The 27,882-nt window shown below is 44.5% G+C and overlaps 1 protein-coding gene across 4 annotated transcripts in view; it reads left to right on the forward strand.

Moving 5' to 3' along the window:
• The first annotated feature begins 174 nt into the window (after positions 1 to 174).
• The window catches only part of osbpl10b (oxysterol binding protein-like 10b), a 64,274-nt gene continuing 36,566 nt past the window's right edge, over positions 175 to 27,882 (forward strand). For 2 of the 4 annotated variants that reach the window (XR_006034660.1, XM_042107418.1), the window contains exons 1-5: positions 175 to 516; positions 6,981 to 7,156; positions 10,456 to 10,535; positions 13,982 to 14,290; positions 27,423 to 27,693. Coding sequence is in view for 3 of the 4 variants with exons in the window: in XM_042107418.1 (XP_041963352.1) it covers positions 290 to 516; positions 6,981 to 7,156; positions 10,456 to 10,535; positions 13,982 to 14,290; positions 27,423 to 27,693 (1,063 nt within the window). In the remaining variant the exon portion in view is untranslated. Of the gene's footprint in view, positions 517 to 6,980; positions 7,157 to 10,455; positions 10,536 to 13,981; positions 14,291 to 27,374; positions 27,694 to 27,882 lie in introns of all 4 variants that reach the window. The other 2 variants (XM_042107419.1, XM_042107420.1) reach the window with 2 other exon arrangements.

Genomic DNA, 27,882 nt, shown 5'->3' on the forward strand with positions numbered 1-27,882 from the left:
GTCATTTCAGGTGTTTTCAGGAGAACAAATAGAGGCATGAAGAACACGCAGCGTGTGTTGCCGTGTGCGGTATCCGGTTGGTGGAGGGGCGGAGGGAGTGACTACAGGGTGATTCCCAGCAGAAACCCCCCTTTAAAAGAAATGCACTATGCTGCATCAAGGAATCCCGCGCGCTCAGATGACAGTCTTCAGAAAATACTGATGCAGACTGGAAGTTGACCAAATCGCATAGCCTGTTTCTCTAGCTCTTTTAACACTGATGTTCTTGGCTTAAAATATATTACAAACCATGGCGTTCAGTAGGTCGCATCCCTCATCTCCAGCAAATAAAACGAAATTACCTTTTGAACGTGTAGATACCGCAAGGAAGCTGGAGAGAGGAGGCTCGCAGGGTCCAGGCTCGGCCGGAGTGAGGGCTGCTGCACCGGCGGACAGCTGCGACTTGTCCCAGCGTACGCGGCACCTGGAGGGGGTCTTGAGTAAATACACGAATTTGCTTCAAGGCTGGCAGAACAGGTAGCATAGTCTAAAAGCATGCCTTGCACGAAACATTCTAGTGCTTTCTATCCTGTTAAGTCTGTTGTTTTGTTGTTCATTCAGGTAGCATAGACAAGTAATAAGATATGCATAACTTCAGCGTCTGTTAACATGTGGTGAACGGCAGTGGGCGGTTTTTAACAATGTTTCAGGAATAATCTTTGTGCTATCGATAGATGTTCCAGTCTATCCATGTCGAGTGTTGTGTAGTTCACGAAAATGTTATTTTGAGTAGAAAAGCCAACAATAAGTCATTCTGCCACGTTTACTGACCAGCTGTCATTGTTTTCCCGAGCAAAGGGCATTTGTGCAACATGTTGAAACAACAAAGGCTCTTCGGGTTTACGTATAAACAGTCGGAATGTATGGAATCTTTTCTTAATTCAGGCAGTGCACAAAGCACTCCTCGAGAAATTGAGCAGTTTGTGCCTGGGATTGGTAGCTGAATGTCAGATATGTTTAGGAGCAGCAGGGGCATTGAATCCTCATCGGAAAGCTATCCTGAGAATTTGTCCATTTTGCGATTAAACTCAGTTCCATGAGTAGACTAGATAGGCCTAATTTTTGGATCAGAAAGTATTGTGTAGAAGAGAAACAGGTCTTCGAATAAAGCAATGCTGGTCAGCACAAATTGATAAATTCTTCTGGTCAGCACAAATTGATAAATTCCTCACACATACAGTGTGGTTTAGCCTGCACATTTAATTTAAATCAGTCTAATGTCCAGATGTTTTAGATGTTAAATCATCCAGATGATTTTATTAGAATTTTAATACTAGCTCCCAGGGCTGAGTCACCCATATAGAGTAAATTCTCAATGGAGTTCAATTGTGTTGCCTCCTTCCATTCACATTGTAAAGATGGTTATGAAACCGCAATTGGAATGCAATGATGTCTTGGACTTCCCCAGCCAGTCTTTGTCTTCAAAATCTGAAAGGCATAGGCCTACACAACATGTAGAAATGATCACCTTCAAATATTGGGTCCATGCCATGTTCCGGCCCTGAAATCCCTTCCTATTCCCTCATAAGACATTAGAGAGACAAGCTAGTAGGTGGGGGTTTGGCAGTGGAAGTGGAGCAAGCGAAACAATAAGCCGTATTGACAGCACATATCATTAGTCTTTGTACGAATCAATGAAACGGACAAGGAGGTGTTGCTTTGAGAGCCCAGGTGGAGGTGTGGGGGTGGAGGCTTGTGATATCTGAACGAACACTCGCCGAACAAACACTGGGGTGCAAATCTCATTTGTGGTCTTTTAATCGGAGGGTGTGTGTGTGTGTGTGTGTGTGAGTCATCAGTGACTAGAAATCCCACTCCTCTTGCTCCCTTGCTTCTCTCCTGCTTGTTTTCAGCTCAGCTCCTCTCAGCACTGGCTTGTCTTGCCTTGCTGGACCCTGGAGATGAGGAAAGCATGCAGTCGTGCTAGCTCCAAATTAGAGATTACAGATTACACACTTACTGTTGCTTCACTGGTTCAGGAAACACCATTAAGGCAGCAAGCTGTTATATTAGACAACTGCTGCATGTCCATCAATGTCATGGATGGATGGATATGGTTGTGTGTGTGTGTGTGTGTGTGCGTGTGCGTGTGCGTGTGCGTGCGTGTGCGTGTGCGTGTGCGTGTGTGTGTCTGTGTCTGTGTCTCTATGTGTGCCTGTTTGTGTACAGTGTGTGAGTCTGTGTCTTTATATGTGCATGTGTGTGTGTGTGAGAGAGTGCTTGCGTGTGCATGTCTGTGTCTTTATGTGTGTGTTTGTGTGTGTGTCTTTATGTTTGTGTGTGTGTGTGTGTGTGTGTGTGTGTGTGTGCGTGTGTGTGTGCGTGTGTGCGTGTGTGTGTGCGTGTGTGCACACACGTTTGTGCACCTATACATGCATGTCTCTACAGAAATGCAATGAAGGCTTATGGAGAACGCTATCTAATCTAAGCCAGCAGTCTTTCCTAGTAACTTCAGGGCTATTCCAAGGAAGCCAAACATGTTGACATACAGAAATTGGAATGTGTAACATGTGAATGTTTTTTCTTTGGGGGGAGGGTGAAGTAAACAAAGCTGGCTAATTAATTTTACATTGACCCTTGTCAGCAGTGGCCTCACTAGGGACAATGATTCATTCTTGAAATGCACCCTTTTGCTCCTCGTCACATCCCCTGCCTTGAATGAGCGGCTAAGACACTTGTAAAGGAGGGATGGCTACTCCAAATGGCCCTATCACTCATAATGTTTTGTAATATGCCGTTGATACACTGCCTGGGCAGGCAGTCTGTAGCCATGCTTTGATGCACAGTGTATGTGTTTTTTTTTTCAGATCAAGGCTGGTGTGTGACTGTGCTTTTCTTTTCACCACTAGACATCTAGTAGCAAGCTCAATAGGCGCATCTTAAGCAAAGATGCAACTGAATACTGGTACTGCGGTCATCTCAATCATAGCAAAGCAATAAATGACATTATTCAGGTTACTTACTCATGGATATAGGGATGGGGAAGACCGCTTGTCTATTTATTACCCTAGTCAGGCTTGGGATTTCCCCATTCTGGTGGCAAGGCCACTTGGCCTTCAGTTGGGCATATTTGGTGGGGGGCACAAAGGCCACATGTCAGGGCACCAAGGCCAAAGTTAACTATACAGTAGCATATAAAAATGATCAAAGTTGTGTTTAGCCTATTCACTGCAATAGACCTGCATCACTGTACTAAACATTATAAAAACATGAAACATGACATATTACATAGAACTGTAAATCATCTAATAATTACAGATATCTAGGCTATAACATTTATTTTATATTTGGCCTGCTATGAAATCATGTATTGAACAATTTAAGCACAGCTCAGCTTTAATAAACTCAAATAGCCTAGATGCATGCTTAGCATTTTGTGATCATTAAGGCTACGTACTTTCACAAACTCTTAGTCAGCTCTCCTCTGATTTACCAATATCTAGGCGATATTTGTAACATTTATTTTGTATTTGGCCCGTTATGAAATCATGTGGAACAATTTAAACAGATTGTAAAACTTAAAGCCCAAATTTGGAGACATCCATGCATGTCGAAATTTACTGCAAATTCAAAACTGGATTACTCTGGAACGGCTAACTGTACAGAGGACTGCTTTACATCTTTGTGTTTGGTAAGGTCTGCTGTGAAGGGTTCGTGAATTATTCCACCGAGATGAATGGGTAGGGAGATCACGCAAAACCTTTAGTAGAATGTATGATTAAATTGAATTATATTATTTACTTTTCTCGCGAACCGTTCAACATAGCAATTATCGGCTAACATCTTTTAAAAGCTGAGAAAAAGCTCTTTCGTGCGATACTTGTGATGTCCGTGTGATGATGAGTAGGCTACTTCGCGTGTAGTTCAACTGAGAAGAATGGGTGAATTTTCTTTCTTGTGCTGTCACTTTCTCCACTGCGTAAAAGACTAAATTAATTTGCGCTGTGAATGATAAGATTATTTTGACAGCTAGGCACAGGCTAAATAAAAATCGCTATTAGTAGGACGCAAAGCAGAAGAAGGGGGCTTCAAGGACACCGGGGCCTGTAAACCTCTGATTTTCAAAGGGGCATCACGGCCAACGCAAGGCCGCCATGAAATTCCTACCCTGCCCCTAGTGCTTATATAATGTGAGGATAAGGGTTTTACTATACTCTATAACAACTGGATTACCATTCTGTAGCCTGTCTACACTGATGAACCTATACACTTCTGTTGGCATGGGCCATATGTTTCTAAGAACATATGTAATTCTTTTAGAAACAGTAAATTAATTCATCCTGGAGTTTGTCTACCTTTATGTGGAATTCATTTTGTTCCTACTCAGTGACTTAAATGTAGAAATTAGGGCACATTTTAAATATATATATTCACTGACTTTCTTTTAATAATGTCATAAGTTGTATGAAATTACTTTTTTTTCCCAATCAAAAAGGTCATTCCTTTGATGTTGTAGAGAAGCATATTTCTTTGTCATCCAAAGATGTCTCTTCAAATTCTCTCTTACCCCTTCTCGGACCTTCCTGTTTCCATGACTGTATAATTTATACACATTTTCCCCTCTGATCTGAGTCTGTGTTCTTTTAATTATCCATCTCTTTAGCTCCAGAACCCTGACAAGACCACCGTTTTGGGCTAAGTTTTGTAGTTTTATCAAAGCAATTTGTAAGTTTTATCATAATGATGCTCACTTAATTTCATCTGCCTATTACACCAGACCATATTTTCCACGGGCAATGAATTGATTATGCAATGAAATGATCTGTAAGAAATTCCTTAGTTATGTTTACATAATGGAAGGCAAGAATTGAATGCAGATTCAATAGATGGTCTTGTTAATGGTGTTACCATTAGCTAGTGTTGAAGTAATATGATCCAGGGTGTGGTCCACACACACACACACACACACACACACACACACACACACACACACACACACACACACACACACACTAACATACTTGACATGTTTTAGAAGCCCAGAGAGAATTAATGTGGAGTCTTGACAGGAACTGTGCAAAGCTGAATGACAACTATGCAAATTATCCTTTTTAATTATTCACACAAAACACAAACAACATACCCCTCCCAAACACACACACACACACACCACCACCACCACCACCATCCCACTACACACACACTCAACTGTGTGTCTAAGGATGCCCAGCCGCCAGTACATGGCTCATGGCACCTCCAGACTACCATGACGTTAGGAAATACGACTAAGTGGGAAAATATGAAATAGGAAGAGTTTGCAGTCATGCCAAGATGGGCTAAGTGAGCGCTTTGCTGCAGTGAGAGCGAGGGAGAGAGAGAGAATGTGGGAGAGAGAGAGAAGGAGGGAGAGAGGAGCAGATAAGAGTAACTGAAGAAACCCAACTTTAAAGCCTGAGAGAAAATAACAATAACTTTGTTTTATGTTTCCCAGAGGATGTCTGCTAGGGCCCTGAACAGGTGCAGCTTGTTCCGCTTTGGGCAAGAAAGTATTCAAGAGACAGCCTGTCATTTAAATGGACTTGCTTCTTAGGATCTCTGAGCTCATTGGAATGTAAAGCATGTCCACAAACTGGAATGGCAAAAAGACTTGCAATCGTCCAGACGTAATCCCTGATTCTGAATCTAGTTCATAGCATTTTATAGCAAATCCCCAAATAGTTCAAATCCAAATAATCCAATTTGATTGGAAAATAGTCAATAGTCCTATCTCCCAGGGTTGAGTGATTGACAACCATAATCATGCTAGTTAGTCGATATAACAAGTACCGGTAAATGGTGAGAACACAAACGTATTATCTCAGTGTAATTGTTATATTATAATGAGGTGTTCGTCCTCATTCTTAGTTGTTCTTCCTCATTCCTTACTTGTTAGCAAAACAAAGCCTCACTGACTTTGATTCTTTTCTATAAATTCAGCATTGCACAATGTTACAATCTGTCTGCAATCTCTCTGTAACATTCCAGGATTTGATATACACAGGTCACCATTTCACTTTGCAAACCACACCTTTCCCCCTTGTCTCACTTCACCCTTCTTGTCACTTGACAGTGACATTTCCACTTGATTACCACATTTAGCCGACTGACAGACACTCTTACCCAAAGTGACACACAGAAAATAAAATTTCAGCAGAATGTATTCACCTAGGGAGTTGACCTCCAGCCCCTTTCACAGCCTATTCGTTGAGCTGAAATGGACATGTCTATTTTTATCAGTGCATGCACTGGGATATGACCTCCAGGGGAAAATATGCTGATATTCACAGTTGTATGAATGCTGATATGGCATGGCAGTGATAATGGCCATCCATATAGAGAGTATGAAATATGCATCCACCCAGTAGCAGAGTGGTAATCGGGAGAATCGGGATAATTCGCTGTCAGCCAGTAACGCTTTGAGGCCGGGCTGATTACTGTGCGCTTGAAAAAGGCATGGTCGATGTCTGGGTACAGATGGGTGCAGACTGAAGATTTTAGATGAGCGGCTATGACATACTTTGAGTAGCCCTGGATTTTCCCCCAAAATAGGAATCAGGTCATGTTGGGTCACACTCCCATCAACAGCCCGGCTCCCCGTCGGAAAGGGGCTGCTGGAGCTTGAAATCTCCCAGTAATATTTAGTGCCCCAGAGATCAAAGTCCATCCCTGACGCATCCCTGAGTGCTTCTTTCAGCTCATCCCTTGAGAATGACCACTCCAGATGGTCAAATTCTACAGAGATGTTTGTATGCGTGTTCTATGGACCCTTTCAAGAGAGTTCCATTATCAGCATCATAGTTGGCCCCACAAGACTTCCTTTTTAACATTCCATATGTTATCTTAATGCAGAGGAAGTAGATTGGGGCCCAAATAGAATGTTCAAGCATTGTTTTTGTTTTTATTGTTGAAAGGGTCTATATTCTCTGTCCCCATGGAAACCCATTGTGTCCCCTCCTCCTTAGGTACTTTGTGCTGGACGCGGAGCAGGGGCAGCTGGACTACTTTGTGAGTGAGCAGAGCCAGAGCCAGAAGCCCCGCGGCTCTCTGCCCCTCTCCGGGGCATCAGTGGTGCCCCACGACGAGCTGCCCCACATGTTCTGCATCTACGCTACCAATGGAGAGATCTTCAAGCTCAGAGGTGAGAGGGGAGGGGGGTGGATGTGTGCGTGTATGTGTGCTCTGGCATGGGTTGTCACCTTGACACCTTCGTTTGAATCAGTAGTTCTCAAACTTTTTCTGTTATTCTGACATTTTGGTTCCATGTTACATTATTAAAGATAGGCACACAAAATAAATTTACTCGTATTCATCGCACCCCACCTGTCATGTCTCTATTCCCCACTAGTGGGGCCTGCCTGACACTTTGAGAACCACTGGTTTAAATCATCCATTCCTTTTTCTCTTTCTTTGTTGTGTTCATCTTCACCTGCCCTTAATCTTGCTTCCCAATCTCTCCCATGACATGATCTTGTGTACTTGCCACACTTCCACCCTTCCACAGATGCCTCTTTTCCTAAAGTTGTTCTCCTCTTTAACGTTAAGATTGCTTCTGCTGTCGTCGACTTGTGATTCCTCTTCTTTCCTTTTTTTTAATCGCCTACTGCATAAACAGCTTCTTCTCCGTTCACTTTCATCGGCATGGATGCTTTTGCTTTTGTTCGCTCCTCCACCCACACAAATTGCTCGTCGTCACCTTCTTCAGTTCAAAGGGATCCCTCTTCCCTCTTCCCCTGCCCAGGTTCTCTCTCTCCAGCTTTCTCTCTCTCCAGCTCTCTCTCTCTCTCTCTCTCTCTCTCTCTCCTACTCCCACTCTTTCTTCTCCACAGCCCCTGTATCTCTCCCTAACAGTGTACTTTGCTGAAGATGTGTGTGAGTTGTCCGGCTGGCGAGGGCCGCCTGAAATATGGGTTTATAGCCGGTGGGTGGCGAGGTGAGCGTTTTGATAGGTGTTTTAGGGAGGACAGCGTTATTGATGGCTGTGAATTACAGAGGGGGGGTCTGGGAGCAGTGGCGGATCTATATTTCAGAGGGGGAAAGCCCCAGAGGTGCGCTCAGAGGCACGGCTCCATGTTTGCTGATGGAGGCGAACTGGAGGGGAATAAAATGAGATGCATGCAACTGTGGATGCAATTGGTTCTGTTCAGCAAGAGAGCCATTGACAGATTATTTGCAGAATCACTGCACTTTTGTATGCGTGCCCCTCCTCCCACACTCCCCCAGCAATGAGTCCCCTTAGCGTGACCTGCTTTTACCCCCAGATTGACTTAAAATGTAAATAATTTAATTTGTAGATGTTCGTCAGAAAATGCTGAAAAAAGCATTTAATTTGTATTGATTGACAATGGAGGCCATCTGTGAGATATTGCAAAAGGAGGGTGGGGGAGTGGTGTGTGGGAAAAAAGCTGACGTGCAACTCTCAAACACACATTCACACACACACACACACACACACACACACACACACACACACACACACACACACACCCTGGTGTCATTCCACAGTCCATGATTGGCTGACTACAGGGGTCATCTGAGCCCCCTGGTAGGTCCAGTGTCCAAATTGCCAATCTGCGGCTCCGTCTTTTTCTCATTTCACACCTTAGCAGTCAAACCCCCGAGGGTGGACCACAGCTTTGTGTCGTGCCACACCACGCTTCCTGCGGACGCTGTAATATCTCGCCATCTGAAGGGAAGTGACAGTGCTGCCTCTCACTTATTTGCACATCATCTTAACTTATGATCGTGTCGAAGTTTACGTTTGAGTGAGGAGGACTGCAGACATCAGTGGAGTAGTTGATGGGGTGGGAGTTGCGGGGGGGGGGGGGGGGGGGGGGGGGGGGCGGGGTTATTAAAGTGGTTATAAATCATTAATTTCCTTTTAATCTGGTTAAAACCAGACATACCACTTTGAACACAAACTTTGTGAATAGCTTTTGGGGACTCATGATTGGAAGCGTTTCCAACACTAGCATCGGGATAGGCGTAGACTTTGCGTTGACTTTGAAATCATTGGTCCAGCCTCACCAATCACATTGAATCAGGGATTTCTAACGTTACATCCTACTTCGCCTAAACTTTACAATCTGATAATAAACAGCATCGGCGGTCAGGACACAATGTATGTAGGCCTACCTTCGGTTTCGAAACTATAGCGTCAATCCTATCGTCGCTGATTGGCCTGACCTGTCTGGGGTTCAATGGAAACGTTGAGTGAATTCTGCTGTTCCAGACAAGCATCTCCCTGAAAGGGTCATCTATGTGGGCATGGCCAGGCTAATTTTCTATATCTGTAATATTTAAAAAGTCAAATTACACATTTGGCTTTTGTTCCAAGCTCACAGAGATATGTGATAATTGTTGCAAGCTCGCACACACAGACAGATATTGTCCGACACTTACGTGACACACTGTCACATAAACATCTCACATATTACAAGAACAGCATGTCTCTTGTGGTGCAGATGTTATGCATAAGACATGAAGCCTAGATGCATCTCAGAATTGACAGGCTTAATTTTAGACTCAACAGGGGAGTGCATGTGTGTGTGTGTGTGTGTGTGTGTGTGTGGGGGGGGGGGGGGGGGGGGGGTCATTGAGAGAGTTGTCTGGGGAGACTTGAAGTAGGCCAGCTGATTTTCATTTAGAAGGGAATGTTACTGTGGGCTCCCGCTAGGCTGTGATCTATTGTTTTAAAACAAAGTTCTGCACAGTGGGAACAGACCACTGGTTAATCATACAGCAGCAGGTCAACAGCCAAGTCACATGTTCTGCCCTTGTGGAGTTTGTGTGTGTGTGTGTGTGTGTGTGTGTGTGTGTGTGTGTGTGTGTGTGTGTGTGTGTGTGACCTAGCTGATACAGTGTGTGTGTGTGGTGTGTGTGTGTCGTTGAGAGAGGAGAGAGAGAGAGAGAGAGTGTACACAAGGACATAATGGTGTATGAGAACATAGGGGTGGGATGGGATATTGTGGTTCTAAAGTAGCAAACTAAACACAACATTAAATCTGTTTTATCAAATGGCCCAGATCGCCATCTGTTCCTACGGCCATTTGAAAGCACTTCAGATATCCTGCAGCCTCAAAAGTCTTTTTTTGAACCAGTCTGTTGGCATCAGTTTGCTGGTGTTCATTTGCTTTACTGTTGATTAGTGTTCACCATGTATTTCTTTGCCAGTTGGCTTATGTTAGTCTACCAGAAATACTCGATAGAAATAGAACTGTCTGTCTGCTGTTCCCTTTCCTCTGTCTACTGGCCTGTATACAATAATTAATTGTGCCTGCCTAACTGGACAAATTGTTAGTGTAATTGTTAGTGTATTTGTACACAGCGCAGACCTGCATACCCAACAGTCTGTCTATCTGTCATTCTGTCTACCTGTGTCTGTCTGTCTGTCTGTCTGTCTGTCTGTCTGATGGTCTGGTTTTCTGTCCGTCCCCACAGCGTCTGATGCACGTGAGCAGCAGCTCTGGATGACCCAACTACAGCTCTGTACAAGGCAACACTTAGATGGCAGTGCCAAGGTAATGTGAAACCAACTTTTACCCAATTAAAGTCTTCTTCTCTTCACTCTCTTTGTCTGTGTTCTTCTTTCACCCTCTCATTTTCTCTTAGCCATCTCTCTGGTAGTTTCCTCCACCAAATTCTCCCTATTTGTCTGTCTGTCTGTCTGCCTGTCTGTATGTCTGTCTGTCTGTCTGTCTATGTCTGTTTCTGTTTCCTGTCTGTCTGTCTGCCTGTTGGTCTCTCTCTCTTGGTTTCTGTCGGTCTTTCTGGCTGTGCTGCCTATGGTCATTTCCTGCCCTAGCCTAAGCAGGCCGTGGTATCTGTGCGAGTGATGTTCCCCTTGGCTGTGTCTCTCTGCGGAGGCACTTCCTTTTTCCTTTGACCTCTGGGCCAAACCACAGCATGTGTCCCCCAGTAGTCATGTGACTCCACCTGTGGTGTTATCTTCCTCTTGTCTTAGCCAGCACTTTCAGTGCATTATTCCTAAAAGCAGTACTATCTTAACCAGCAAGTTTAGTGAATTTTTCCTAAGAACAGTGCCATAGGTTAATTTCTCAGTTGATCAGTTTATCTCTGTTTGTAACAGACTTATGGGTGTTTGGGTGGGTAAACATTAAACTAAAAGGTTCACACAGAAGTAAATCAGTTTTCTTGAGCTTGCGTGTCTTGTGTGGTTAATGTTAGGCTAATACATAACTTGGCAGCGTATACAGCCTGGGACCTTAAAAGCTCAAAGTGCAGTTCTGTTTACAATATTTTAAAGTAATTGACCACAAGATTGCTAAATACATTCCATTTAATCACAGTTACCCCAAACACCGATATATCTTGTGTTTCCCATTACATGTAGAGGCATTTATATAAGTTATCATTGTGTTTGCCATACTCTGCTGGGAGCCACTTAATTTTCTCAAGAATTTAATGGGCCACTGATTTTCTAATAATATCTCACAGAGGAGAGTCTGGTTAACGTTGGCTGTGTTCCAAATGTATTATTTTACATGACAGAAAATATTGCAAATAATAAAGGATTAGTCTTATCTTGCAGTCCCTGATCATTTTGATCAAATGATGGTGGAATTTCACAGCAGTCACAGAGTAGGATAACACAGAACATTTGTCTTGAAATATTCCTCAACTAGTTCAGATGCTACTGCCTATATGTAGACCTGCAACAGTGTCGCTCAAAATGTGCTTTTCACTGATCCTCAGCTACAAGGAATAATTGTGTGAAATAGAATGAAGTGGATCTAGGCTACTTTAGCCTCAGCTTTAGATGTGACCATATACATTATTGTGGAGATAATACAAATGTATGACAACAATGATGGTGATTAAGGATAAATATGCAAACATCTGAGTAATTATTATTTCTTTCTCATGATGGGGACAAATGATGATAGGAGTTTTTCTGGTTGCATGTTAACGTTTGTAGTAATCTATGTAGAGATACAGAAGTGTCGGTCTTGACAACTACATGTCGTAGTCTGTTGCCTTGTGAGAACCGAGAAGCTATACAATTCTGTGATTCCCACTCACAGAAATGAGTTTTCCTTCAGGCAAATCCTGTTTTTGGTGGTGAGCTTTGACCACATCATTATAAAGGCCTGCCAATGGTTCTTCAGGGTCTCAGGGCATGTTGGCCTCACACGGACAACATCAACCAAGAGCCTTTATGATTTCTTACTCGCCGTAATGGCCTGTGGGCAGCTGCTTTATTCATGACTCCAGAGCGAAATGCAAGTCAGCCAAAAACACACAAAATGATTACAAGCCAATTGCAATGCCCCTCTGACCTGTCGTTATGAGACGTGGTTGTAGCACCACATGTGATACTTCACTGTCCACTGAGAGCTACAGTCTGTGTATGTGGCTGGAAAACCTAAGAGTGAAATAAAAAGGACATTAGCTGTTGTTATTTCCCAGAATGCTCTGCGAGTTGAAGTGCCTGTGCCCAGCCTTCGTTCTCTTATCCAACGAACATGGATCTGTGCCAGTGAACTTAACCAAAATTATCCTGCCTGGCCGCCTGTGTTTCCTGCGATAATGTTTCTGATGTATGCCATGATTAGTGCACTGCAATCTGTGATAATGTGTTGTTTTGTCAGCAAAGTCAAGAATCCTGTCCTTAAGTTGACCTGTGAACAGAAAGTTTAGTACTGCAGTTTGTATAGATGGATACTGGCTTGATGTAATTCATTCTGGACTCTCTATCCGACCACATAAAGACCTCGGGATGCTTCGGTTTGGCTTTAGGGGACCCTCTACTCACTACCACGTAAGTGTAATGTTGTTTGGAACTGTAGAAGAGGTATAAAAAATAGCGTTTTGTAGCGGCGAAATGACATGCCCGCGTCACGTCCAGGCTAACGAGTTTTGAACTAAAAACGGTAACATCGAACTTTCTCAAAACACATCCGAATGACATGATTTCGTTGTCAACTCAACGTATGTACTCCCAATCATCCGTAAATTGATCTGAAGTGCATTTTACTCCGGATAATTCCTTTAAGTCTGCTCTTAGCTCCCATTCACACTTACTGTTTGCACTGCACCTAAAAGAGAAACACTTTGTAGTATAGCCTCTCATTGCAGTTAAGATGATATGACTACTGTATCTGTTGTGATGCTGAGAGCTGATAGATGCTCTCTGAGCAGAGGATCTGATTTCAGACTCTGTGTCATTGCTCAGCTCTCTCTTGCCTGGCAGTATGTTGTCTGTATTCTCTGTCTCTGTCTCTCTCTATCTCTCTATCTCTCTCTCTCTCTCTCTCTCTCTCTCTTTCTCTCTCTCTCTCTCTCTCTCTCTCTCTCTCTCTCTGTCTCTCTCTCTCTTTCTCTCTCACTCTGTCTCTCTCTATTGCTCTCACGCTTCCGGGCTTTCTCAGCATTTCATTCATGCATCTGCCTGACCGCCCCCCACCCCACCTCTCGCTCTGTTTCTGCCTCCCGTGCTGGGTAGTGCTCTCTCACAAGCTTCTATTCTCCATCTTTGCTTCTCTCTGCTCCCCACTTCTGCCTCCCTATTCCGTGCTCTCTCTCTCTCTCTCTCTCTCTCTCTCTACCCTCTCATTATTCTATTCCCTGATCTGTTTCTTGTCTCGTTGCTCCTTTCATCCTCCTTTCTCTCCTTCTCCCTCTCTCTCTCTCTTGCTCTCTCTCTCTTCCCATCTCCCCCTCTCTGTGCTCTCTCTCTCTCTCTCTCTCTCTTCCCTTCTCCCCACTCTCTGTGCTCTCTCTCTCTCTTTCTCTCTCTCCCCTGCTCCCTCTTTGTCTCCCTCCCTCCTCCCTCCCTGTGTGGCTGCTGGGTGGGGGTGGCGTGAGGCTGAAGATGCCCTTGCATGTGGCAGCAGCGGAGCGCGGTGCCGATGGAGGGGCTAGGATGGCCGCAGGGAAGAAGGGCACAGGGTGCGGTGACTGTCCCCCGTCTGACTCCTGCTCCTGCTGCTCCTGTCTTTTTCAGGGCATCACCGCCGCCACCTCCACCTCCACCTCCTCCTCATCCCTCCTCCAACGCTGCCCCAGGCTGGACGCGCGGCTCCCCCCCACCCTCCAGCAGCAGCACCACCTCCTCCTCCTCCTCCTCCTCCTCCTCCTCCTCCTCCTCCTCCAGCCACCTCCATCACCACCACCACCACCTCCTCCTCTCCACCCTGTGTCCAGCAGAAACCACTCCTCTCTGGGGTGCCCACCTCCATCTTCTCCTTCACCCACCACAAGTGCCCCCAAGAGCCAGAACTTGGACCCCGGACAGCTCCAGGAGGTCAAAGAGGTAGGGTGGAACCGGACAGGGGTTTGCAGGGTGGGGTGCTCAGAGGGGAGAACCCCACTTGGTTTGGATGTAGAGACGGGGCACCTGCTAAAGGCCTGCCGTGTTACTGGTATCATATAGTGTGCAGAGGGAGTGGAGTGAGTGGAAACAAAAGATAAGTGGAAACAAAGGTGGACGAGTGTAGGCTGCTTGCTTGCGTAAAATCTACCAAGAGCTGGAACAATTCTGGTAGAATCAGTATATTTGCAGGGTCATTTTGGAAAGTAAAAGCACCTTTTCTTCACTCTTTCAAGGTCAGTCTTGGTGATGGTTTGATATGTGTTTGTTTTCTCTAATCTTTGCACTTTGCCTGGTCTTGCTCAGTGCAGTGCTGTTGTTATTCTCTGGGGCTGGCTGGTCTCTAACCGTTGTGTCAGCATCCCTGAAGAGACAGTTCAGCACTAGAGGTTTATCATTGCCCGTTTGACATTGTCAGAGCACTGCACTGAGGCTAGAGCATCTTTAGATGGGCACTTTATTTGTCAACGTTTATGTAGTTGCAAAAGCAACTTTGTAAAGTTATATCTTAAAGGAAAAGAATCGGTTTTACCTAGCTTGAGGGGGGCATGAACATGGGGGTTCACAAACATGCCCCCATGGTGTAGCGCTGTAGCTGCCTGGCTGCTTTAGCTGTTTTTTTTTTTTGGAGTTTTCATTTTTTCCATACTGACAGTACTCAGTGACCTTGAGAAATGGAGATCTATGTGAAAAATGGTGAAAAAGTTAATGGACTTTTTATTTTCATGCTTGATAGTGGCCCAAGTTCAAACGTATTGTGTACTTAAAGGTGCTCTAAGCAATGTTATGAGGTTTCTAAGCTAAAACCTTTTTTGTAACATACAGCAAACACCTCACCATCAGCTAGCTGCCTGTACCCTGAATACACAGTAAAAAAACACGGTCTCTGTGGACAGCCCAAAAACTAAACTTGGTCCAGCCTGGACCATAAAAACATAACAAACTGTTCCAGTTCCTGTTCACCGACGAGATGCGCTTTCAGGAGAGTTTCAATTGCACGTCACGTCAGCAGAAGTGACATTACCCAACATCGCTTAGAGCACCTTTAACCTTGTCCTTATAGGGGTCCAAGCAGGACATGATATGTATTTATTTTGAAAAATTAAGTGCAATTAACTTATTGTATTAGTATATTGTTGCAAGGTGTACATGAGTTATTGGTTGTGGTGTATGCTTAGCCATGAGAAGCACATAGGATTATTTACTGCTTTCTAAGTACTCTTCTATGAGGACACTAGGATGCTTAAATATGTATCCTTAGATATGTTTTTGTCTTGATTGACTTCTCTGTTCCTGGGCTCTGAAGCAGTTTCCTCTCCACTGATGTTTGACTTGTGAGGACATGTTTCTCTCCAGTGAAAAGTTATTCTTTCATTCACCAGCAAACCCGAAGTGACAGACAGTAATTGAAGACCCCAGAGTCTTAGAAATAAGTCCTGCTTCAGTATTTTATGAGGAACCAAAACGGCTGAAATTATTCAGGAGCCTCTCCAAAAAATGACTCATCTTACTCCTGTGAGAATGAATTATTTATTAGAGTTATGCTCCATGCCAACAGATGTTCTTACATAAAGCATGGTATCACCAGAAATGCTGGTAGGAGTATTAAAGTAACACCAAAGAACTTTCCCTCTGTCGCACGCACGCTATTTGTTTATCCAGAACCGGCTTTACAAATAACAATGTCCACAGACAAGGTAGAATATGTTGCATGATTTATGAAAGTACGATGTATTGCGACATCAAACGCAAGTCAAATTTGTCAAAAATGTCTCATTCCATCGAACTACAGATCCGCTACCCGATCTGGCAAACTTACATAGTGCGGTTATAGCCGATAGAGGGCTGCGAAGCGAATGCAGAAGTGCCGTTCACCCTGTTACAAGTTGATGAACCACTGAAACGATTTTGGAAACATTATTTTAAGGTACAAAAAACTTTTTTGTGTTGCTTTAAGAGGAATCCTCAATGAAGGGAACACATCTACCTGAAGTGGTTTATGATAAAGAGAATACTTGTCTCTCCTAGTCTGTCTGTGATCTGAGATCAGGGGCGGACTGGCCATCTGGCATACCAGGCATTTTCCGGTGGGCCGACGCACCTTTTGGGTCGATAGAATAGGCTATATAATTGAATTTGTTTGGCCAATGATCGGCCCAAAGTATGGACAGTCAGCGGCCCATTGGTTCATTTTCTATACTGACACTGGACTGACCCAATAACAGCTCTTCAGGCCCCACCCCTCCCATTTTGGCTCAGAGCCAGGATTCTGACTTTGAAATGGCAGCAGGTGTCGGCAGTGCCAGTTGTGCAAAAATAACACCAATGTAGAAGCTTCAAAATATACAGTATTGCAAGCCTATGCCAAGTCTAGCCTATGTCACCAAACGCAACAGGTTGAAGTTCGTTGAATTTGAAGAAGATGTAAGCCAGCATACAGAGCAGAGGGACAGTGACAACAAGAATTCAGTGTTGGAGCAGGTAGGCTACTTGTGACATGCCATGCTCAAGATTCAAGATTCAATACTTTATTGCCATACAACTCGGTGCAAGTTGCTAGGGATTTGCTTCAGTGTGCTCATGACAGGACAAAGACATCACCATAGACACACAGAAAAAGACATAGAACACATATATACATATACAGAGTCCCACACAGGATCACCCTTGGCATAGGCAGATAAAAAGGACACACTGCTCACAACATACCTGGATGACAGTCCAGGAGGCTAGAGTGACAGGTCAGGTTAAAGTGACATGGTGCAAAGGGATGCAGAGTGCAAATCCGCCACTTTACAATAAATAGATAAATAAAACTAATATGGGTAGCATAAAAACATATAGAAGAGTATTGTAAAAACAGTGTAAAGAGATGTGCAAATTATGCAGGCTTGTTAGGTTTACACTTCGGGTGTCCCGCAGGCGGGACAATTGCAGTGCCCCCCACCTCCCCCCAACATTCTAAATCAATTGTATGCACCATATTGCTATGTAGCATAGTAATATTATACACCATTTGAAAGCTTGAACTCTTGGGAATCCATATATGACAACATTTTTTCATGTACAATCTGTATAGTGCTTTACATTATCAGATTAATCTTACTATGTTTCAATTAAATTTGATCAAAAATGCCCCCCCTCTGCCTTTTGTGCTTCCCTACTTTCTAGCTGCAGTGTATATCCCTTAGCAATAAGTAGATACAGCATATTGGGTATTGAAATATTCACAGGAATCCCTTGAAATTGAACATGCATGTTGTTTTATCCAATATTAGTTGTGCAGATGTATAGTCCATCTTATACACACCCATTGAACCAACAAAGAAAATGCAAAAATAGAGACATTTGTGTAATCATTCCATATTTTGTTTAGTCATTCTATATCAGAACCCCTGACATACATTCCAAATAGTCTACAAGAAACCTCAAAGTGTTACCTTTCATTTGAGACCAGGATTATGCTTCTACACCAAGAGGTTGCCACACAGTAAGCATTTTATTGTCAGTATGCATTTAGGGTAGCCAAAAGTCCTATTGGGAGTTTCCATAAGGCATTTTACAAAACACATGAGCATATCTTGGCAAATAAGGGTCTAAAGTACTCATATTTCAGCCTATATTGATCTACTTTGAGATACAGACTCATAAGACCTGGTAGTGGGCCTCAGTTGTGTTTCCAAGACAAAATAAATGACCCAGAAGGGCAGAATGTGGTAATTTCCAGAGATGTACAAAACCGCCTAAAAAAACTATCATTCTACCCTTTGTCAATCTCTGACAGTTCATCACACAGTCAATCTATTGGTACCAAAATAATCTACTAGGCCTCTGCTTTCAAAAGAGGTCAAGCACTTGAATATAAGTCAAAGTATGTGGAAAGTATCTTCCTGAGATACTGGTTGAGGGCTGGAGAGCTGTTTAGAGATTTGATGGTCTGCAGTATTTGCTGTTGAGAAAGCGGGAGGTTTTTGTTCTAATTGCTCTCTATCTTCTCCCTGATGGGAGGAAAGAGAGTTGGCAGGGTGAGTCTCATCTTGTAGGATCTTTAGGCCTTTCCAATGGATATGGGCCTCGTAGATCACACAAATGGGGGAGAGTTTACAGCCAATAATTTTTGAGCTGACGATGATTATGATGGCTTATTAATTGCAATAATATAATCGTATGGTAATGGTATCATAAAGTAAGGCCGTCACCCACTGCTGTGATCACAATAACAAATAGCGCAACATAAGTTTTCTAAATCAATGATTTGCAAACCTGGACAGCAGAAAAGTGTCAAATCAACGTTTATTGTTGATCAGATTAATCACTTTCAATCAGACGCCCAAAATTCAAAATTGACGGCATGAGTGGTGGTTGGACTCTCAAAGTAGAGCGTCCAAAGGCCCTTTTGGTGTTTTAAGCCCCCAACAGTGTCTTCCAGGCAGCGCTGCATGGAAGGCACTAGGGTTAGGCAAAGGTTAGGGTTAAGGTTAGGGTTAGCTGCCTTGAAGTCGACGGTGGGGGCTTAAAACCCCATTGAGTGTCTCAGAAGGGTTCCCTTGGTAAAGATGGGCTAAAGGACTGTAGACTAATGGAAATGTAGGCTGCAAAACATCAAGTCATATTCATGCACAAGCCACTAAGCTATAACCTATTATGATAGGCTGAAAGACATTAAACGGAATGAGTTAATGTAGCTCTACTGTTCTAAAATGTACCAGCAATGTAGGTAGTATAGCCTACAGGAATTAAATATTATTAGCAGCAGTTTATTGTTCATTTTGTGTTGTCTCGGTTGTACTGGTATAAATTACAATAAGATAAGGTCTACAACAATCTAGGTAATTTAGCTCTTTACACATAGGCTACAGTAATTTGGTGCTGCTATCAATTGAGCATTGTATACCTAGTTTAAATGTATTGAAATGTACTGAAAAGGTGGCTACCATGGCTACCACCCGAGCCCGACAGAAATCAGCCTGAGCTCGAGCCCGAGAATGACAGCTTTTTAAAAGCCTGAACCCGTTTACAGCCCGACATTATTCAAATGTCCGTGCGCACGCAGCTCTTTTGACTTTTGTCAAGAATGAGTCATTTATACATTTTTTAACATCATTTATTCATGACTAACATAGGCTAGGCCACTTGGAAGCTGGAACAAAGAAATAAAATAGCCTACAGAAATTAAGCCCGAACCCGTCGTGTCCCGTCGGGTTCGGGCAAACATCTTCAGCTCTAGTGAGGCCTACATGTATCCACTTTCAGTGCTCCACGACACTTGATTGAATCTATATGCATATTTAAGGGTAATGCAAGGATTTTGTATTAAATTAGGTGTGCCCGACCGATTTGAGGGTCGCTTGGGCCAAATATGTCAGGGCCGTTTTTTTGCCCCAGTCCGTCCCTGTCTGAGATGTGGCATACTGTATGTACTGATGGTTTCCTGAAAAAACTTTTTTGTCAGTTTCAAAGACAACCTGCGGCTGCAACTCCTGGGTCCAATGGTTGCAATCTCAACCCACTTCAAATCCACTGCCTCTGATTTATGATCTAGTCTCTCTCTCTCTCTCTGTCGACAGGCTTTGATGTTAAGCCTGAATACGGCCTCCCCCTGACACATCCACAAATGTGTGGCTGAGTGTTAGCTATTCAGAGATGTGACAGGACCCCACAGGGACTAGGAGTGCCAGGTGTGTGTGTGTGTGTGTGTGTGTGTGTGTGTGTGTGTGTGTGCACGTCCTCTCTAAAAGGAAAAGCAAATCTGGAGTAAGACCCTGGACAGCTCCTCTCCTGCCTGGCTGAGATAGCGGCCTGTGTGTGTCAGAGCAAAGACTGGTTTAGCTTCAGCTAGCGGCTTTGAAGTCGTGATTTGCCGTCTGGTTGGAGGCACTGTAATGTAAATGTTTTTTGCCTACTTACCACTGCCCAGGTGCATATTTATAGAAGCACTTTAAGTGAAGAGTGTCATTTTTATTCCCCACTGGAGGTTGCATGCGCCATGTTGTACAGTATATTGGGATTAAGAACACTAGAGTAGATAGATAGATAGATACTTTATTGATCCCCAGGGGAAATTCAAGGTCTCAGTAGCATACAGACAACATACACACATTCACTAACAGCAGAAAAAGTAATTAAAAGCATATAATATAAAAACACAACTAAGCAATAAGGACAGTAGAAGATAAAGAATATACTAAATATACTAAAATACAAATTATACTAACACTTAATCTAAATCAATTCTAAAAACAGTATCCACATAGTGGTGATTAATCAATCAAGAGGCGCTTGCAGTGACTGAGGCAGGGACTGAGCCTGTGATTCTCTGTGCATAGTTAGGTAAGGTAAGGTGCTCTGTGTGAGTGACTGTTACGGTGATAGTGCAATGGTGATAGTGGTCATGGTGATAGTGCAAATGAGTAAGTCCAACAGTACAACAGTGCAAGAATAAAGTCTATATATCTATATGTCTATATATATATAACTATTTTAAGAAAAGGTATAAGTGTGGCCACAGTTCGGCTGTGGCATGGAGGGAGGGGTTATGCATATGTGCTAATGTGCTAATATAGCACGCAAAGACAGTAGTAAAAAGTGGCTAGTGGACAGACAGTATCCAAACATGGAGGGGGTGAAGAGGCAGACAGACTATGCGGAGAAGTCTATCTCTCCTCTTCCCTTAAGTGAAGTCCTTTTGTCAGATATTGAAGTGATGCACTCCAGTTCAGCTCCCACTACAGAGCCAGCTTTCCTTACCAGCCTGTCAAGTCGCCCCGCATCCTTCTTCTTTGTGCTTCCTCCCCAGCATACCACTGCTTAAAAGAGGACGCTGGCAACAACAGACTGGTAGAACATCCTGAGGAGCTTGCTGCACACATTGAAGGACCGCAGCCTCCTCAGGAAGTACAGCCTGCTCTGCCCTTTCTTGTAGAGTGCATCAGTGTTGGCTGACCAGTCCAGTTTATTATCCAGGTGGAGACCCAGATTCTTGTAGGTGCTTACCACCTCCACATTGACCCCATCAATGGGGACTGGTAGCAGAGTGGGCTTAGACCTGCGGAAATCCACCACCATCTCCTTGGTCTTTGAAGTGTTGAGTTGAAGATGATTGAGTTTGCACCATTGCACAAAGTCCACCACCAGGCTCCTGCACTCCTCCTCCTGTCCGTTCCTGATACACCCCACAATTGCAGTATCGTCAGAAAACTTCTGCATGTGGCATGACTCGGTGTTGTAGCAGAAGTCAGATGTGTACAGGGTGAACAGGACGGGAGAGAGTACAGTTCCCTGTGGTGCTGCTGATCACAGTGTCAGAAAGACAGTTCTTCAGTCAGGTCAGACACCCATCTGCAAGAGCTTGTCTCCCAGTCTGAGGGGTTGGATGGTGAGAAATCAAAGAACATGATTCTCACAGCACTTTTCCCCTTGTCTAGGTGAGAATGTGTCCTGTGTAGAAGATAAGTGATGGCATCGTCCACGCCCACTTTCTCCTGGTATGCAAACTGTAACGAGTCTAGTGCATGGCGTACCTGGGGTCTGAGCATACCTAAGACCAGTCGCTCCATTGTTTTCATCACATGTGATGTAAGAGCGACAGGTCTGTAGTCATTAATCTCACTAGGGTGTGGCTTCTTAGGGACAGGGGTGAGACATGATGTCTTCCACAGTGTTGGAACTTGTCCAAGGCATAGGCTCAAATTGAAGATGTGCTTCAGTGGCTCCCAGTTCAGCAGCACAGGCCTTGAGTAGCCTTGGACACAGTCTGTCAGGCCCCGCTGCTTTATTGATGCACAGTGTCTTTAGTTAGGCTCTCACTTGATCTGTTGTGATGATGGGGGGTGTAAGGGGAGGGGAGGGGTGCATCTGGGATCTGTGTGCAGTGGCGGTTCTAGACTCAATTACTCCCCGGGCGAGAGAGAGAGAGAGAGAGATGTAAAAACCCACCTGAAGGCTCATGCTGAGGAGAAGCAGACGTAAAGGGAGATGTTTGTGGAGACATGGATTGGTGCTCATCCTCAAGGACAGGGACCACCTCAGAAGAGGCCTGTGCAGCTGATGAGGTTGATGGCTCCTCCTCATCCTGTGAAACAGGGGCTGTGGGTGGCTCATCTTGAGCAGTGGCAGAGGATGCTCCAAAGTATTTTAGAAGTGCCCCTGAAATTGCAATTGAAATTGTCATTAAAAGACTTCAGGCTACAATTTAGCTCTTATACAAAACAAAACATCCATTGATAGCAAATTTCATAAACATGCCCTTAGGCCTACATGCTAAATGTCTGCTGTCATATTAAATTAGGGAGGAACAATTAGTTCTTTGGTTACTGCCTCGAATAGGCTACTATGCTTTGCACTCTTTTAGTTATGACTGAATGATTGTTGTGATTAAACTGCTGTCACGGATTTGTTGCAAATGCCAAGTGTTCGTCTTTGAAACTAGCCTACCTACCTTGTTACATGAAAATTGCGTTGTCTAAACAGCAACGTTAACCAAAATGATGGAAATAAATAATCAGAACTTTTGAGGTTTTGACCGTTTTGTTGCAAAGCATAATCCATCTCATAGTGAAATTAGTTGTTGTATTTGTTAAAACCGAATTATTATTTTATAAGCTAAGCATAGGTATCATTGCAAGATGGCTAACAAACGTAAAAGTTATACTAGGCTAGGCCCTATCAATTAACATTGACGTTAGCCCTTCACTCATGACATGATACTGTTATTATTAGGACATTACATACCTTTATCCTTTGCTCGTTTCTCCTCTTCTACTTTTCTTTTTTTTCGGAACTGGGCACCTGATGGCTTTGACCGCTTTCTGTCCATCGTGTTTGGCACTCGACAGTCGACAACAATCAACAAATTCCCATGATCCACTCGCGACCACAGTCAAGACCAAACCAATTCACCTGGGTGACCTCTTAATCGTTTTGTCACCTATTTTTATTAGCCATTTCACACAGTTAATTAAATGTGCAGGAATCATAGGTCTGCATTCATAACATTATGAGATGTGCGTTGTTTGGAAGAAAGTCAAGGTGTGACTGATTTTAGCCCACTAATAGACTGTTGTAGGCTACTATACAGTGGATCCCCATTCATCCCCCCTTTCCCGTTTCATTAAGGAGACCCAGAGGTGAACTGTCCCCCGCAAACCCCTCCCTTCGCCCTTTCCTCTGCACAGTGCAGTGCAGTAGGCCTACCTTCTGAGCAACAGGGGCGCCAATTCCCTAATTCCTCACACAAGTGATGGATAATAGAAAATCGTTTTGCGACGTTTATTATTATTCTTCTTTTTTTTCTTTTTTTTTTTTTAAGCGCTCGTGCCGCCCCCTACAAGATGCCGCCCCGGGCGACCGCCCGGTTCACCCGTACCTAAAACCGCCACTGTCTGTGTGTCTGATGGCTGTTGACTGAGGTTGTTGTCACCTCATTGTTCGTGATCGCCATGTGGGGGAGGGGTGCAATATCCAGTGATGGTGGGGGTACGATAGCCTGTGATGATGGAGGTGAGTGTTTCACTGGTATTGAGGGGGGGTGGGGGCTGGGGGATGACCACCTCCTTGATGTCCCTGTCAAGGCTGCCAGAGTCGTTGACACCTCAACAGGCACAGGCAAGGAGGCGTCAGGACTCTTCTGAGCCATACTCTGGCCCAGAAAAGCCAGATGAGTAAGAACCGCCTCAGAAAATCTGTTAATGAAAATGGCCGAGGGCACTATCTCAGCTTACAACTTACACGTGAGGGCTCCACACGGACTTCCTCTCTTTTCCTCTGGCTTGACCTCCTCACCCTCATGGCTCTTCACTGTATCAGTCTCATGACCGCAAGGGCAGTGGCAGGGTTTAGACAGGACAGGGAAGGGGGTGGGGCAGAGAGGAGAGAGTGGGCTGAGCTGAAGGGTATCCTTTTACAGGCCTCAGCCCATGAGCCAGGGGGGCCTTGGAGACCAGCGGGCGCTTGCCTACGTAAGCAAAATAAGAGAGACACAAGTTGACAGCAGTAGGCAGGCCAGATATGAATCTATAAATACAGATAGAGAAAGAGAGGGAGAGAGAAAGAGAGGGGGGGGGGGAGAGAGAGAACAGAACAGAAAATAGTGCACTTTCTCTCACTGCTGACTCCTCAGGTACAAAGCCAAACAAAAGCTGAGCTCTCAGTGTGGAACTGTGCTGGTGTGACCAGCTAGAATAAAAGGCCACAGAACAGATTCGCATATGCAGCCGAGAGATAGACAGAAACACAGAGAGGGAAAGAGGGAGGAAGAGAGAGAGAAGAGAGAGAAGAGGCCCCTAGTCCTAAAGACACCAGACCACGCTCTCTCGTTATCAACAGTGGAGCACAAACAGTGCACACTCTGAGGCAAATCTCCCTAGAATGACACTTTGAGATGAGAGACACTAACCACAGGCAGTCGAGCACAGAATCCCATTCACAAAAACAGCATCATTGAGCTTGTTGTTGTTTTCGCCGACGGACCGTGTCTAGTTGTCAGAGTAATGACCTGCGATGTGGATGTGAGCGATTGAGATGTGGGGAGGAGCACGCCAGCTCTGGTTCGCTGTGCAGGTCGGCATGATTGACACCTCTTGCCTCTCTCATTGCAACTACAGAGGCACGGCTTGATTTTATGCCTCTTAGAAGAAGAAAAGGAAGAGGAAAATGGAGACGTGGAGAGAGGGAGCGAGGGAGAGAGGGAAGGAGGGAGGGAGAGGGGGGGAACAAAAAGAAGCATATCAATTTTGCATGAAGGTTGGGATATGAGCATGGCAGCAGCTCGAAGCGAAGCAGAAATCAGTGGTCATGTCTGAGCGAACACCCTGCCCTGCTGTGGCACATAATAGCAGAGATCCGAGAGTCGGAGCGGCTGGCGGGCGACTTTGATGAGAAAGCCGGAGCCTGCGGTGACCTGCCTGTACGGCTGCATTATTCAGAGACCAACGTCAGAGCCGGTCACTCCACGTCCACCGCATGCAGCATATCAATCAGGTTAACTCAGCTGAACTGATTTATTGCTGATTCAGTTATTACAATGGGAATGTTGATCATTTAAAACGATTTTGTATTTGGGATTTGCTATGTTGTCCATTATATACTGTTAGATGTACTCCCCATGATGAGCAATTTGTCATATTGACATATTAATGATATAGTTGATACACCTTTAGCTTTGTGTTGTAGGATAGGCAGTTCACATGTGTCTCACATGTTCAATGAGAACAAGCATGGCAGTAGGCAGAGTTCAGAGTGTAGTTGAAAAACTCAATTAAAGTATGTGGTAGTTTTAAGTCTATATTATCTTCCTTATATTGTACCTTAAATCCTAAATGTTGTCTGTCAGATTAAAACCTGTCTGTCCGCCTGTCTCTCTATCTAAATGTCTCTAACTGTCTATCTGTTGGCAGGGCAAGGTTAGATCCAAAGCATAGATATAAAATATGGGGGGTGGGGGGTTGTAACCCCGCCAACAATCAAAACTGGCCAATGCAACCCCCCTATAATCATCATCATCATGATGAATGAAACTGTTATAGAGTGTGATGAAGTGAGGGACTCAACCCTCCCAATGTCCAACTCAAAAGTCTTGCCTTTGATCTGAAGGTTAAATCTCACATTTGATTCCATGGCGGCTGCCTCTCTCCTTTGATTAAAGAGCAAAGTGCTGAAATTTGACCTGTCAGTCACAGACACTAAGGGTGCCTGTGTGGTCCCGGAGGTGTGACCCTGGGGGCTCTAACGTCTCACACACCACCTTGCCACCGCTAATGCAATGGGCATATGGGCCTGAGTGACATGGAGCAGCACTGCTGTAATAGTGTTGTTATGGAATTGAGTGAAGAGGGCCTAGAGGGAGAAGAGAGAGAGAGAGAGAGAGAGAGAGAGAGAGAGAGAGATTGATTGGGGGGGGGGGGGGGTCAAATCAGCCCCAGGAGCAGTAATTAAATTCTGCTCTTTCACGCTTCGTACAACTTCTCCCTCTCTTTCCCACTGTTGCATTGTGGGAAAGATGGAGTGAGTCACTGGAGGACTCCCTCTCTGTATTCCACTGAATATGCATAGTTAAGGATCATCTGAGAATCTCTGGAGTCTCTCAGTAACATGACTGACAGACAGAGTCACAGCTATCATGGAGGTTTGCTGCAAATAGTCCCTCAATTTGACAATCAGCTTTGTCTTCTGGCAATGAGCAAGCAGGGATTTACCTCATACATAAAGACAAGCCTATACTCGCTTACATGCAAATGCACAATGTAAATGCATATACATAGACACACAGACACACAAACACACACACCCACACACACCTTGTCAATATGACCGAGACAACTAGCTCCAGTGTGCCAGCACTGCACACACATTTTTCCATCTAAACAGATAGACACTCTTTATGGTGCTTCCAGTAAATCAGTGTTCTGGCTGGACTCCCAAGGCTTCCTGGCTATGAGTGCAGCATTTAGTGTTTCTCAGGAAGAGGTCTCCTTCACAGGATTAGTCAGTGCACAGCCCACGGTCAGAGGTGCTGATGGAACGGAATAGATGCTAAGGCCACTAGTTCCACTATTAACGATGCACATGTATGTCAGGTAATTTGTCTCAGTTGAATTTTGATTTAAAGACAGCAATAATTGGGCTTTTAGCAGTTCCTCCCCTAAGTACTGTGAGTCAGTACTTCATTCAGTGACTATGTAGAACTTTCATAGAGCCAAGTAACCATATCTGATATTCCCATGTTCTCAATATGTCCCTGGTTCTTCCTCTTTCATCACACTTACTGTTCCTCTCTGATTGGCTCTTCCTCCTTCATCACACTAACTGTTCCTCTCTGATTGACTCTTCCTCCATCACACTAACTGTCCCTCTCTGATTGGCTCTCCCTCCCTCCTCACACTAACTGTTCCTCTCTGATGGGCTCTTCCTCCCTCATTACACTAACTGTTCCTCTCTGATTGACTCTTCCTCCCTCATCACACTTATTCTTTTTCTCTGATTGGTTCTTCCACCCTTACCATACTGTTTCTGTCCGATTGGTTGTCATCAGACATCACCCATAGTCATCATGTGTCCCCCCTCCCCCTGTGTGTCCCAGGTGATGTCCAAGGCGGAGGACCAGCAGAAGAACCTGGTCCACAACATCGAGTCTCTGCCGAGCCGCGGACCCATGTCCTCACTGGACCAGGACTTCCTGCTGCTGAAGGCCACCTCGGCGGCCACGCTAAGCTGCCTGGGGGAGTGCCTCAACATCCTGCAGCACAATGTCTCACAGGCCGCCCAGCACCTGGCCCACAACCAGGTCCCGAGCCACAACCACAATCATAATCAGAACCAGAACCAGAACCAGAACCAGAGCCTGCCTGCAGGTGAGCATGAAAGACTGTTCATGAGGCGGCCATGACACTCAACACCATGATTAAAGAAGGATGAGAACAATAGTGAGGAGGAGATTGAGAAGAAGATTCAGAGGGAATTAAATGGAAGTTCTGGAGTTAAAACAACCTGAGGTCTATTTGTGGTTGATAACGGGTTACACACATCAAAATAAATTGCTA

This window comes from Alosa sapidissima, chromosome 10, assembly GCF_018492685.1.
Source record: "Alosa sapidissima isolate fAloSap1 chromosome 10, fAloSap1.pri, whole genome shotgun sequence".
Lineage (NCBI taxonomy): Eukaryota > Metazoa > Chordata > Actinopteri > Clupeiformes > Clupeidae > Alosa > Alosa sapidissima.